This window comes from Lynx canadensis, chromosome C2 (genome assembly GCF_007474595.2).
Source record: "Lynx canadensis isolate LIC74 chromosome C2, mLynCan4.pri.v2, whole genome shotgun sequence".
NCBI classification, from domain to species: domain Eukaryota; kingdom Metazoa; phylum Chordata; class Mammalia; order Carnivora; family Felidae; genus Lynx; species Lynx canadensis.
This window is the reverse complement of record NC_044311.2, coordinates 147,387,177-147,400,440: the sequence shown is the minus strand read 5'-3', so window position 1 is coordinate 147,400,440 and position 13,264 is coordinate 147,387,177. Positions and strand designations below refer to the sequence as shown.

Genomic DNA, 13,264 nt, shown 5'->3' with positions numbered 1-13,264 from the left:
AAGAAAAAAACCTACTGATCACAATCACATATCCAAAGAAAAATACACCACCTAACATTATGATAGAAAACTAGAGCCACAATAAAACCACACCTGTACATGGATCACAATCAGCATCAACAATATCAAGGAACAGTTACCACAGACACATTAAGTAAAAAGGGTAAAACTGTAGCCTCAGATCAGGTTTAGACTGATTAAAATTACTGAAATGCCATGAAGTTTAAAACTAAAAATACATTTATATAGCTTTTATCCACTGTCAAGAATCCTAGTATTTTCTGGTGTTCAAAAAAACTCATGGGAAACAAGTGACATTTTATTTCACTAACAGTAAATTAATATAGATGGCTCAACATGTTTTCAATTCACAGGGCCGTAAGAATCTGGACATGAGAAGCATGTCATTTAGCTAGTCATTTTTACTATTTTTGTGTAAGTTAACAGAGTTGTTTTGAAAAATAATTTTAACACACTCATTTAATTTACCTACTAACAAAAACCGATCAATTATGCTTCACTCCTGATAAATGTCTAAACGGTCAAAAAACAAAAAAAATCAGTAGTTAACTAAATTTAGAACACTTGGCTTTTTAATGGGTCACATAATAATTAACACTTATTGACTATTAATTAGAGTCATGGGTCTACATTCCCTAACTCATTTAATCCTAACAAAACTCTATGATTACCACTGTCATTCTGATTTTACAAATGAGGACAATGACCCACAGAGATGAAACCAAACTGAAGTTCACATAGTTACTAGTAGGTGAAGCTGGTATTCAAAACCAGAGCTTATACTTTCTTAACAACCATCTATACACAATAAATAACTTACTTTACTTAAACGTCAGCCCCCTTACTCAAATTGATATATGTAAAAATACGCAGGAAAATATGGCAAATATAGCTCACTGGAATAATCAAAATTTTGCTCTCAGACTGATAACTTATTACTTATTTGACAAGAAGCTGAATATTCCCAATAATAAGTTTCTTTATCTAATATTCTTTTTAGACTTTCTGGAGCTTCTTTTACTCTTTTCCTAAGCACGTACACATAATCAAGCACCTTACTACTAAGCCATGGATTTAAAAACCAAAGTATAACTAAAAAAAGATTATAATCATCTTTAAGTCATCAAATATTCATCTCAATTACTGAAAAGAGATGAAAATTTCAAACCATCTAAATATCCAACAATACATTCCTACAAAAGAATTCTATGAAACCATAAAAATGGTCCCAAAAGACGACTGAGAATGGGACAAAAGAAACTTGTTCGCGATCAGGTGAAAACACAACACAAAACAAGATGATCACAATTCACAAAATATGTATGTGCATCTGTACACACAGGGAAAAAAAATGAAAGAACATAAAAAACATTATGCGGTTTTCCCACTTTCTAATTTTTTATTTTTTCTAAAGTTTTTACAATAAAACACTTGTTTTTCAAATACAATAACTGATTTTTAAAAAGTATAAAAAGAAGACATTATAATAAGCAAACACAACTGTCCGATAAAACTATTAAAATTTTCAGAAAATTATATTCCTCTGGTCTTTTCTTATCATCTAAAATCACTAACACCTGACAAAATTTTAAACAGCGATGAAATAAGTGAGCGTATAGATTTCTTAAACAAAATATCCTACAAAAAAATAATCTTAGCGATATTATATACCGTTGCCCCAATAAACCTATGTTAATTTCAGCACTTAATTTACAACTGCGTTTTCAAATTCATGCTATTACTCTAAACTTTCAAAATATAACGAGCAAAAACACTTGAACTCGGAATACCTACGTTACATGAAGCAAAAATACTAAAAGACAACCACGTAACATCATGACCCACACCATTTTCCTCGTCAGTAAACAACTATTTCTTTGGAAATCTCTTCCCATTCAAATTTTGAAACCAAGGGTAAACTATGTAAGGTCTAACGCAACGGCAAAAGTAGCGTGTTGATCATATATGTCAACTGGGGCAGAAGCAGCAACAAAAAAATTAAATTAGACGTCAACAGAAACCTACTTTCCAACCGAAATTGTTACTGAAAATACTCTCCCGTCCTCACCTCGAATATTGTGTCAAAGTACCTAACATTAATTTGAGCTTTCACTTCAATTTCTAATCCATTAGGAATGCTGTCTGGTGGAAGCCACAGGACCCTAGGGCCCAAATAATCTAATTAAAGGATCCCGACCCCCAAAGTGATCTCAAGCTTGCCAATAATAAAGCGGATTTAAGATTACTCAAGAAACGGCCGTTAGAGACCCTTTCCGGTCAGAGGCACCGGCCGGCGAAATCCGCGGAGGCGGAGAGGGGGAGGGGAAACGCGGCGGCGGAGGAGGAGCTGAGGCAGGAACTAGGCCCGTCCCTGGTGGACAACCAGGCCTACGAGTAGCTAAAAGGTAAAGGATGGCCAAACGGGAAAGAAAAATGAACATCACAACCCGGTTCTAGAAGAGGGAGTCTGGGGTTACCTCGGAAAAGACAAAGTTCCTCGCAGGGAAGGGAGGGAGCGGATGGGGGGGGGGGGAGGGCCCGGAAAATGGATCCCAGGCCCAGGCGGGGCTGTAGCGGGGCCTGAGGCGAGGAACGACGGCGTCTCTGAAGAGGGGTGCCACGGAAGGCTACACGGGGCCCTATCGGTCCCTTGGGAGCAGAAGAGTCTGGGAAGCGTTTACCTGGAAAGCTCCTGTTGAATTTCCCGGAATTTACTGACCACGAAAGACCTAAAAATCTGCTCGATGTTGGTCGCCATGGCGTCCGCTCCGTTCTCTCAACTCCTCCTCGCTAGTCCTCCAGGCTCCCAGCATGCCTCGGGAGGAGGCGCAGCGGCCAATTCCGTCTCTCGCCGTCCTGATTGGCTTCTGCGGGAGCGTCTGGACTGGCACGCTCCGCCTCTGGGCCAATCAGTGAGCACGGCCTAGTTCTCCTCCGCTGTTTCTGAGCGGCTGGGGTAGAGGTGCTGACGTTTGCGCCGCGCACGACTATGTCCGCCATGTTAGTGACTGACGCAGGCGCCATTACAGGAGAAGCGTCTCTTGAGGCGGCTGTGTCAGTTTACGTTGTCAATCTCCAACAGTGTTTGGGGAGGCTTAAGAGGTTTACTAAATACTCGAGATTAAATAGCATGACAAAAGGGAGCAAGAAGGGCTACGTGCTTTGATACGGGGCTTCCGCCGTTCCCGGGTGGCGCCAAGTTGTGTTTTGGCAGGGAGATGGATCCGGAAAACCATTAATCTGCGCCCGCCCCACTGTGGTGTGAATACGAAGGACATGTTTTTACCCCCATCTTTCTCTTATGGCGTCCTCAGCCTTTTTTTTTTTTTTTTTTTTTTTTGTTAAAGCAGTAGGGCAGAGATCTTAGGCGACCTGCCGTTCAAAGTCTGGTGCATTCTAGTCTCGTCGGGAGTCGAGCGTGTCAGGAGGTTCTCGGCAGTAGCTAGTCAGCTCTGACTCGTTAGCAACACACAATAAGCTAATCGTGGGTCTAGCATTTTGGCGACTCTCCCCCCCTCCCCCCGCCCTCAGAGCTGTGAGGCCTCCTAAGGGGGAATGAATAGAGACGATACGTGGCCCCCGATAGTGTAATGATCAATTATAAAACGCGCAAGGTCTTGGTAGCATTACTGTGGAGTAAGCTCAGGCCGCGCACTAGAGCCAGAGGGAATCACACTTGATTACCTCGCTGAGGCCACCACGGGCCGCGCTGACCAATGGGGTGGCGCGGGCCGCGGGGCGGGGCGGGGCGGGGGGGGTGGGTAGAGGCACCCGCCGGATTCCGCTGGGCCGACTTCCGGCGCACGGCGGGCGCCCGGGCTCGGAGCGCGCGGGTGAGCGTGTAAGCGTGAGCTGCAGGACCGCCCTGTGTCGTTGCGGGAGCCCTCTCCGGTTCTAAGTAAAGTACGCCTATGCTTCGGTTTGGGAATTTACTATCAGGAATTGGATGAAACTGTAGGAACCGATTTGACTGTAGGGATTCTCGTCTTGGTTTTAAGTGCCGTGGGTGTGGGTGGGCCATGTGCGTTTCACTTCTTTTGACCGAGGTTGACGTTGGATTTTTCACATTCCCTCCCTTCTAAGATGTCAGGGTCTTCTTTTTTTTTTTTATGGGTCTGTATTTTGATGCCTTTTTTTAGGTCATAAGCCTAAAATGCATATTTTTTCTTGATGCACCCCCTGGTCTGTAGCAGATTTAGTCCACTTTCGTAATTGGTTTCTGCTTTATATCATTCACCGTGTCCTTCTCAATTGGTTTACCTGACTCTCTTATTCTGGTTTTAAGCTACCCGTTTAGATGGCCGAGGCCCAAGAAAGTTAAGTTCCTCGAGGTATCCCAGCTAGTAAGGGGCAGTCTCAACCCAAACCAAAGCACTTTGCAGCCCAGGCCTCCTAACCATCCGTGGTGTGGATTCCTTCAGGCTGGATCCTAATGCAATTTCTGTGACCCGCTGTGGCAGCTAGGACAGTTTTCCTTTAGTGCCCCTCATCCAAACTAAATGTTTGGGGTTTTTTTTCTCTAGAATTCAGAAAAATTTGTTTACTTCAGGTATTTTGATACACGTGGCAAGGCTGTTTTTTTGTTAAAAATAGCTTTTGTCTGAGAGACAATAGCGACTTTTCTCTTCCTCAAATTTTAAGTAATCATCATCTCAACTGTGAAGACTATCCAAAGCAAAATTGCATACTTTGGAATCAAGGCTTCACTTCCTCTTAGATGTGTGACATACAGCAAGTTGTTTAACCCAAGTGGACCTCAGTTTCTTATCTGTAAAGTGGGGTGGTTATAGTAGCTACCTCATAGAATTCTTAGATTGTGAAGCAATTCTCGTGAAAAGCATTTAGAATAGCATCTGGCACAAAGTAAGTGCTTAAAAGTTGTAAGTGTTTTGTATTACCAGCCTAGATTTTTCTGTAAATATGTAATCCTAGCATCACTCAAGAAGTTACTGATTTCAGTTTTCTTTTCTGCTGTCTTCAGTTTGCCTTCTACCTAATGAAACGTCTTCTAGAAATTAGTAGACTAGTGTGACAAGTATTTATTCCTTTGGCTTTTCTCTCCCTGTTAGTACTTGTATCTCTTAATGTATCAACTTACGTAAAAGTAATAAAATATAACAAGCTCGCATTTATTGCTGCTGTCAGAAATTGTATTAACTGTTTATAAATGTCGTTTCAAAGAAAATGTTATTTCAGTTAACCCTTAATATAGCTTCTTAAGCAAGTTCTCCTTCCATCTTTTAAGATGTAAAGAAATCGAATTACAGGTAGTAAGAGTTTAGCCAAGATTACACTGCTGACTTGAGTTGAGATAGGTGTTATATCCGTCCAGCTGAGAATCAAATGCCAGAGCTATGGTGAGACGTGTTCAAGTTTGAGTTTGCCTTCTGTACCAACCTTCTAGCATATTGCACTAACTTCTTAAATCAGGAGTCAGCAAACTGGCCCTTGTACCAAATCCTTCCTGCCACCAGTTTTTGTACAGCTCACCAAATAAGAACAATTTTCACAATTGTTACATGATTAGGAAGAATTTAAAGGAAGAATGATATTTTTAAGACATTTGAAAACTGTAAGATACTCACATTACAGTGTCCATAAATAAAGTTTTATTGAAACACACTCAATGATTATTCTTTATGAGACTATGATAGCTTCCTACTGCTTAGAGCGGAACATAGGCAAACTATGACTTACAGCCCACTGCCTATTTATGTAAGGTTTCACTGAACATAACCATGTTCATCCATTTCTGTATTGTCTATGGCTGCTTTTGTGCCACAGTGACAGAGTTGAGCTGTTACCATAGACATGACCCTCAAAGATGGAAATGAAAATATTTACTCTCTGGCCCTATACAAGCCCCAATCTTAAATATTTCTTCCAGTTTATGATAACTTTAAAGTCTTATCTGTGGTATCTCAAGATTTAAAAGCAGGTATATTAAATTTGAGGTTTAAATTTGAAATGTTAGGATTCTTGTTTAACTAAGGATTGATGATTGCAAATCTTTCAAAAGAGGAAAAGTAGGGGCACCTGGGTGGCTCAGTTGGTTAAGCTTCTGACTCTTGAATTAGGCTGAGGTCATGATCTCCTGGTTTGTGGGTTCAAACCCTGTGTGGAGCTCTGCACTGGCAGTGGACCCTGCTTGGAATTCTTTCTCAGTCCGTCTCTCTCTGCCCCTCCCCCGCTCACATGCCTTTCTCTCTCTCACTCAAAAAATAAACTTTTTAAAAAATTTCAAAAAGAGTGAAGTAAAACCTAAAGAAAGGTGATTATTCATAGGAATTTTTTTTTTTTTTTTTTAAATCAGGTTAGAAGTCACCATTTAATTCCTTAACTTAGCTCTAGGCCAGTCTGCCTCATTTTTAAAATACCTACCTTGGGGTGCCTGGCTAGCTCAGTCATTGCAGCATGCATCTCTTGATCTCGGGGTCATGAGTTCAGGCCCCACATCAGGGGTGGAGATTCCATAAATACATAGCTCCCTAATCCTCATGAATATTGTCATCTCAAATTATGATCCCTAATTTTTCATAAATAAATCTGGGGAGTAAAATGTTATTTGTAGGATTACAAGTGACCACTTAAATCATATTTACAAATTGTGATTTCTAAAGTTTATGCATTATAAAATAACTGTGGTTTTCTTTCTGCAGCTTTTATTTTCCTTTGGAATTCCTGCTTTGCAGACAGAGCAATGGCAGCCCGCGTACTTGTAATTGGCGGTGGCGGAAGGGAACATACACTGGCCTGGAAACTTGCACAGTCTAATCGTGTCAAACATGTGTTGGTTGCCCCGGGCAATGCAGGCACTGCCTGCTTGGAAAAGATTTCAAATACTGGTAATCATCTTTAAAAGTGGGGAGTAAGGGTCGCCTGGGTGGCTTAGTCAGTTAAGTGTCTGACTTGATTTCTGCTCAGGTCAGGATCTCACACTTAGGAGATGCAACCCTGTGTTGGGCTCCGCCCTGAGCATGGAGTCTGCTTAAGATTCTCTCTTGCTTTCTCCCTTTACCCCTCTCCCGTACACATGTGCTCTTTTTCAAAAAAACAAGTAAGTAGGGGTGCCTGGGTGGCTCAGTTGGTTAAGCGTCTGACTTGGGCTTAGGTCATGATCTCACAGTTCATGGGTTCAAGCCCTGCGTCGGGCTCTGTGCTGACAGCTCAGAGCCTGGAGCCTGCTTTGGATTCTGTGTCTCCCTCTTTCTCTGCCCCTCCCCCACTCACACTCTGTCTCTCAAAAATGAATACACTTTAAAAAAAAATTTTAAATACAAAAAAAATAAAGTCGGGAGTAATAGCTAATAATCATAAATGATAAATGTCAACCACATCTGTTCTTTATAGAGTCGATAGTTATTTATATTTGAATGTTTTTCTTAATCTAAAGATGTATGTGGTAATTTAAGTACTTGTATGTTGTAAATTTAAGGTATCTTATTCAGGGGCACCTGGATGGCTCAAGTCAGTTAAGCATCCAACTCTTGATCTCAGGGATGTGAGATCAGGCTCCGCATTGGGCTCTGCACGGGTGTGAAGCCTACTTAAAAAAAAAAAAGGTATCTTGTTCAGAGGGTAGCATTTCTTTATCTTAAATTACTGTAAACATTACAAAATACATCCATTGAAAAAGTCACAGGTGCCTAAGGGTAAAGGCGTTTTGATGTGTATTTTTGGAAATGAAAAGTTGAGCGGTGCTATTAAAAGTAAATTTTGGCAAATCTGAGTCCATAATAGACCTCAACCTTTATCTCTTTCACTGGTAGAAGTGAAAAAAAATGTTCAGTTTTTACACTACCTTAAATTCTTTAGTGACTTCCTTAGAATAGAACTCAAACTCCTAACTATCAAAGCCCTTTGCAGTCTGGCTCCTGTATCACTTTCCAGCCTGATCTTTTATGTCCTTTGTATTTTTTTCAGTGTGCTCTCTGTCCATGCAGTTCTGCCATTTTCCCAAACAGAGCTGCCTTGAACTTGGTATTTGTTCCCACCCCTAGCATGACTGGCTCCCTGTCATTCAGGTCTCAGTCTATATGTTCTCTCCTCAAAGAGGTGTTTCCTGAAACTTCTAGGTAAAGCATGCCCACCCCATTTCATATGCTTTCAGTCATGAACCATTGTACATATTTACTTTTCTATTGTCTGTCTCCTATCATCGTTTCCCTGCAGGAACGTAAGCTCTAGATTGTAAGCTACATGAGGGCAAGAAACCCATCTGTCTTGTTTTTGTATTGCATCCATCATGCCTAGTACCCTGTATGGCACATAATATTTATGGAGAGAACATAGGCCCAACAAGCCACAAACTGGGAGAAGATAATTGTGTACATAGGACCAAAAAGAAAAAATGATAAATGAAACATCTGCTTCCCTGGTTCTTAGTTTTGTGGGTGAGGTATCTTAACGTATTTATTGAAGAACTGGCACGTTCTGTGTAAATAACAGTTGATGTCCTGTAGACTGGCCCATGAGAATCTCTCAAGATTGCCATGAGACTGCTACCACTTGTAGCAACAGGATAGGTATTTTTCTCTTGCCACTCTCTGCTGTGCAGATGTAGTCAGCTCTGCTCAGCCCAGTTGTGTTAGCAGATACCAACCCTGAGTACATGGTTTTCTATCCTTATCCTACTCAGGCAGCTCACAAGTTGAGAACCCTACTCTTTCTGCACTTACCCCCTACACATCACAAACATCATAGTTTAAGACTTCAGCCAACTTAAGAATGGTAGTCCAGGGGCTCCTGGGTGGCTCAGTCAGTTAAACATCCAGGTGTTGATTTCAGCTTAGGTCATGATCTCGTGGTTCATGAGATCAAGTCCCCTGTCAGGCTCCCGTGCTGACGGTGCAGAGCCTACTTGTGATTCTCTTTCCCTCTCTCTGCCCTTCCCCCATTGGTGTGCACCCTTGCTCTCTCTCAAATAAATGTTAAAAAAATAAATCTAAAAAACAAAAGCAAAAAAGAATGGTGGTCCAGATACAGTGAAGCATGAGGGTGCTTATGGAATCAACCCACACTTTGCATATGGTTGATCCTGCTGCTAATTATTTAGAACTCCATTGAGAAAACTTACCTGACTTGTGGGTTGAAGAAGGAAGCTAGGTCTTAAAATTATCATTCAGTTCGTACCTTACACATCTCTGCCCAAAGACCCTTCCTGGAATAGCCTCCCAATTCATCTGACATCAAATTTGCCTGATTTGTTCACACTTGGTTTTTTTTGTTCTTTTTTTTTTTTTTTTTTGCTTGCATATTTATTACCCAAAATTCCCACACAAGCATCCTAAGTGTAGGGACTCTATTAGTATCTTAACCGAGTGACTAGTACAGAATCTAGCATATAGTGGTTCTCAGTAAATCTTGAGTAAATGACATTAAAAGACAGTTTCTGAATATATCCTGTGGTACATTTTTTGCTTACAATCAATGTGACAAAGGACTTTTAATAGCTCTTTGGGAAGCTTACTGGTATTGTCATCTAACTGGCTGTAGTGATGGAGGACTGAGCTATGTTAGTTAGTTTAATGCAGTAGGTTCTGAATATCTCACAGTGAAACTATCATCTGTATCCGTAAAAGAAAACCAATAGTTAATAGGCATCTAAAAATAAAGTCCTTGTTTTTCGGCATGACTGTTAATGTTTTATCAAGTGAGATGGGTTTGTTTTTCTGTTCACAGCCATCTCGATAAGTGATCACACTGCCCTTGCTCAGTTCTGCAAAGATGAGAACATTGAATTCGTAGTTGTTGGACCAGAGGCACCTCTGGCTGCTGGTAAAGTTTGTTTCTATTTATCAATATAATATATGCATTGCCAACAGGAGCTTAGAGATCATCTAAGATGAGGATTTTTAATCTTCTATCACATTGGAAAAAGAGCTTTCACCCTCTTGAAATGTATGGATTCTACGTTTTTTTTCCCTAATGTATCAGTAATGTGATGAATGAAAGATCAAATCTGCAACTGTGGGAAACATTTTATGTGTTCATATTCTGCTCTGTTCTGGTGTCCATTTAATAATCCTGCACTTGACTCCAGCACATCATTTTTGCTGGGTTTGAATCACATGGTACTAAAGTTTCTGTTTCTATCCTGGAGACAATATGAATAATCTAGTTATTTTCTGCCACTACTTATCTGCTTTATGTCCCTATAGACTTAGTCTAACCGTGATTCTTCAGAGTCAGAAGGCCCTACAGAGACCTTGGTTCACCTAAGGCTGCCTGTTTCCATCAATAGGAATTGTTGGGAACCTGACCTCTGCAGGAGTGCGATGCTTTGGTCCCACAGCAGAAGCAGCTCAGTTAGAGTCCAGCAAGAGATTTGCCAAAGAGTTTATGGACCGACACGGAATCCCGACCGCACGGTGGAGAGCTTTCACCAGACCTGAGGAGGCCTGCAGCTTTATTACGAGGTAGCTAGAAGATACAGGTCACTTTTGTGTCACAGGTTTATAGTAAGATAATTGTGGGGGGGGGGGGGGGCTCATGCTGTGTAGGTTAGGACCCTGGGCATGTATAGTTGTACACTCCTGTGGCCTTGCAGAAAGAAGAATTTTTTTAATGGAAGTGAAGAGTTTCTAAGGGAAAAGATAACATTTGATTCAGCAGTCAGGCTCTCCTTTCACAGCCAAACTGACACAGTGGCATCTTACAACATAAAGGATATTGGCTTTTTCATAAATAATTAACTAGAGTGAGGAATCTTCACTTAGCCTTCTGCCACCTGGACTGAGATCTAAACAGACGAAACATTCTTGTTCTTTGTTGTGTTAAAAATATTAAGCAATTAGGGGCACCTGGGTGGCTCGGTTGGCTAAGCGTCTGACTGCGGTTATGATCTCACACTTAGTGAGTTTGAGCTAGGCATCCATCTCTGCGCTGTCAGCACAGAGCCTGCCTCAGATCCTCTGTCCCCCTGTCTCTCTGCCCCTCCCTTACTTGCTCGCTAGCTCGCTCTCTCTGTGTCTCTCTCAAAAGAGATAAAAACATAAAGCAATTAACAAATGATGGTAGGTACATGCCTTTGCCCTTTTTTGTTGACATTTCTCCCTTTTATCTGGTATGTTTTCCTTTTAGTTGAGTCAGTTTCATTATTTTTCATCCTATAGGGTTTTTAGACACTGAATGTTATTATTTTCTTATAGCCAGATGACTTGGGTAAGTAACAATTTTGTTACTTATTTTGGGTAAGTCTCCTTGTAGATCTCCACTCCCATCCAACAGAAGAAACTACCAAGAACAGTTTCTTCTGTGTACTCTCAGAAACGACTTATGTATCCACACTTAACACTGGTCTTACACAGTTACATCTTCTAGAATGAGAGTACAATTCACTACTTTATTCCTAAGGATCATTCCATACCTGTGCTATACAGCTGCTTCAGTTTCCAAAGACCTTGCCTATATGATCTCATGATAAGTGAAAAAAGCAAAATTGTATGTACTTTATGATCACGACTCTAAAGGAATACATAGGGGAAAAAATCCTGGCAGGAAGTATCAAAATGATGTCGGTACAAGCACTTTTTTTTTCTTTCTGCTTTTCAGTTGCTATAGCTTATCATTATAACATCCTAGAGCATTTTAAACTTTTGTAAGGATTTATTAAATGTTCAGGGGCGCCTGGGTGGCGCAGTCGGTTAAGCGTCCGACTTCAGCCAGGTCACGATCTCGCGGTCCGTGAGTTCGAGCCCCGCGTCGGGCTCTGGGCTGATGGCTCAGAGCCTGGAGCCTGTTTCCGATTCTGTGTCTCCGTCTCTCTCTGCCCCTCCCCCGTTCATGCTCTGTCTCTCTCTGTCCCAAAAATAAATAAACGTTGAAAAAAAAAAAAAATTTTTAAATGTTGAAGATGACTCTGTCTTTACAGTGCAGACTTCCCTGCTTTGGTTGTGAAGGCCAGTGGTCTTGCAGCTGGGAAAGGGGTGATTGTTGCAAAGAGCACAGAAGAAGCCTGCAGGGCTGTACAGGAGATCATGCAGGTAGGTTGTTCTCTGGAAAAGTCACACTGTGATGAATACTTGTAAGTTTATGAATTGTGTCTCAAGGACACAGTCTAGCAAACCCATCAGTTATTTGTTGTAATACTGTATATTATAATCCATCTCTATAAAAGGCTTTTTACAAATCTACACTGATGGCTAAACCATGATGCTATTCTTTGGAAGTAAGTTGTAGCATGCTTTGTTGTCTGCTATGGAAGGTAGAAAATCCTCAGACTACAGAACATTCAAATTCTCAGCCATCTATGAAGACAAGTATTTGTTATGTCCCAGGTCTAAGAGAAGTGAAGCGTGGAATTAATACCCTTACTTTTCTTTTATGATCCATCTTGGTTATTGATCTCACTTGTCAAAATATATTTTCACAGGATTCTCTAGGCAAGCATATTCTAATTATAATCACACATAAGAGTTAAATGGTAATGATGAAAAAATCTGCTTCTCTGTTACATTATTTGAAACTGGAAAGCCAGATCCCCAGAAGAGTGTTAATAATGTGTTCATTTCATCTGTACCAGTGCTAGCTCTGTATCATTGCCACTTGACAAAATAGGAAACATTCATATGGGGTGCCTGGCTGGCTCAGCCGGAGGGTCTGAGGGTCACGATCTCAGGGTTGTGAGTTCAAGCCACACATCAGGTTTAGAGATTACTTAAATAAGTAAACAAAAAAGAAAACATCATATGTTCCTTTGAGGCTTTCAGAAAAGGAAGGGGAAATTACAATACTAGAATTGGTTCATAATAGAAATTGTGAAAAATGACAACAGCCCATTAAGTAAATATTAAAAACTTAACTTTCTTTTTTTTCATCTGCAAGGAGAAAGCTTATGGAGCAGCTGGAGAAACAATTGTCATTGAAGAACTTCTTGAAGGAGAAGAGGTTTCTGTAAGTGTATTCATCTTCTGGGCTCTTACAGAGTATGAGAAGTTGTATTACCTGATCTATGAGCCCCAAAAAGATTTTATTTATTCTGGTTGCTTCATCTGAAAGCATAAACCCAGCACCTACAAAGGAATTTGTATATGTTTAGTATTTTGGATGCAAGTGAAAAAAGAATTTATTCTCTCTTAATCACACCCAGTATATCAGTAGAGGACTTGGGTTTTTATCATCTATTATTTAAGGGGGGAAAGGTTGAAATATTTCACTTTGAAATTAGCTTTACCTTTTTTTCCTAACTCGCTCAAAAATTACAGACCCTTCAGAAACTGAGTATACAAAATCTTTTGATTCT

The 13,264-nt window shown here is 40.7% G+C and overlaps 2 protein-coding genes and 1 long non-coding RNA gene across 8 annotated transcripts in view; 1 reads left to right on the top strand and 2 right to left on the bottom strand.

Moving 5' to 3' along the window:
• The window catches only part of SON (SON DNA and RNA binding protein), a 33,023-nt gene extending 30,200 nt beyond the window's left edge, over positions 1 to 2,823 (bottom strand). For all 5 annotated transcript variants that reach the window (XM_030329835.1, XM_030329836.1, XM_030329837.1 and 2 more), the window contains exon 1: positions 2,703 to 2,823. In XM_030329835.1, the coding sequence (XP_030185695.1) occupies positions 2,703 to 2,779 (77 nt within the window). In that variant the 5' untranslated portion in view covers positions 2,780 to 2,823. The remainder of the gene's footprint in view (positions 1 to 2,702) is intronic.
• Positions 2,824 to 3,812: 989 nt separating this feature from the next.
• The window catches only part of GART (phosphoribosylglycinamide formyltransferase, phosphoribosylglycinamide synthetase, phosphoribosylaminoimidazole synthetase), a 28,101-nt gene continuing 18,649 nt past the window's right edge, over positions 3,813 to 13,264 (top strand). Inside the window, exons 1-6 of one of the 2 annotated variants that reach the window (XM_030329147.2) lie at positions 3,813 to 3,924; positions 6,681 to 6,866; positions 9,703 to 9,798; positions 10,265 to 10,439; positions 11,894 to 12,005; positions 12,847 to 12,915. In XM_030329147.2, coding sequence (XP_030185007.1) covers positions 6,722 to 6,866; positions 9,703 to 9,798; positions 10,265 to 10,439; positions 11,894 to 12,005; positions 12,847 to 12,915 — 597 coding nt within the window. In that variant the 5' untranslated portion in view covers positions 3,813 to 3,924; positions 6,681 to 6,721. The remainder of the gene's footprint in view (positions 3,925 to 6,680; positions 6,867 to 9,702; positions 9,799 to 10,264; positions 10,440 to 11,893; positions 12,006 to 12,846; positions 12,916 to 13,264) is intronic. The other variant, XM_030329148.2, reaches the window with a different exon arrangement.
• LOC115523284 overlaps positions 12,801 to 13,264 on the bottom strand; it is a 32,516-nt gene continuing 32,052 nt past the window's right edge. The window contains exon 3 of the long non-coding RNA XR_003971689.1: positions 12,801 to 13,034. This is a non-coding gene — a long non-coding RNA (uncharacterized LOC115523284). The remainder of the gene's footprint in view (positions 13,035 to 13,264) is intronic.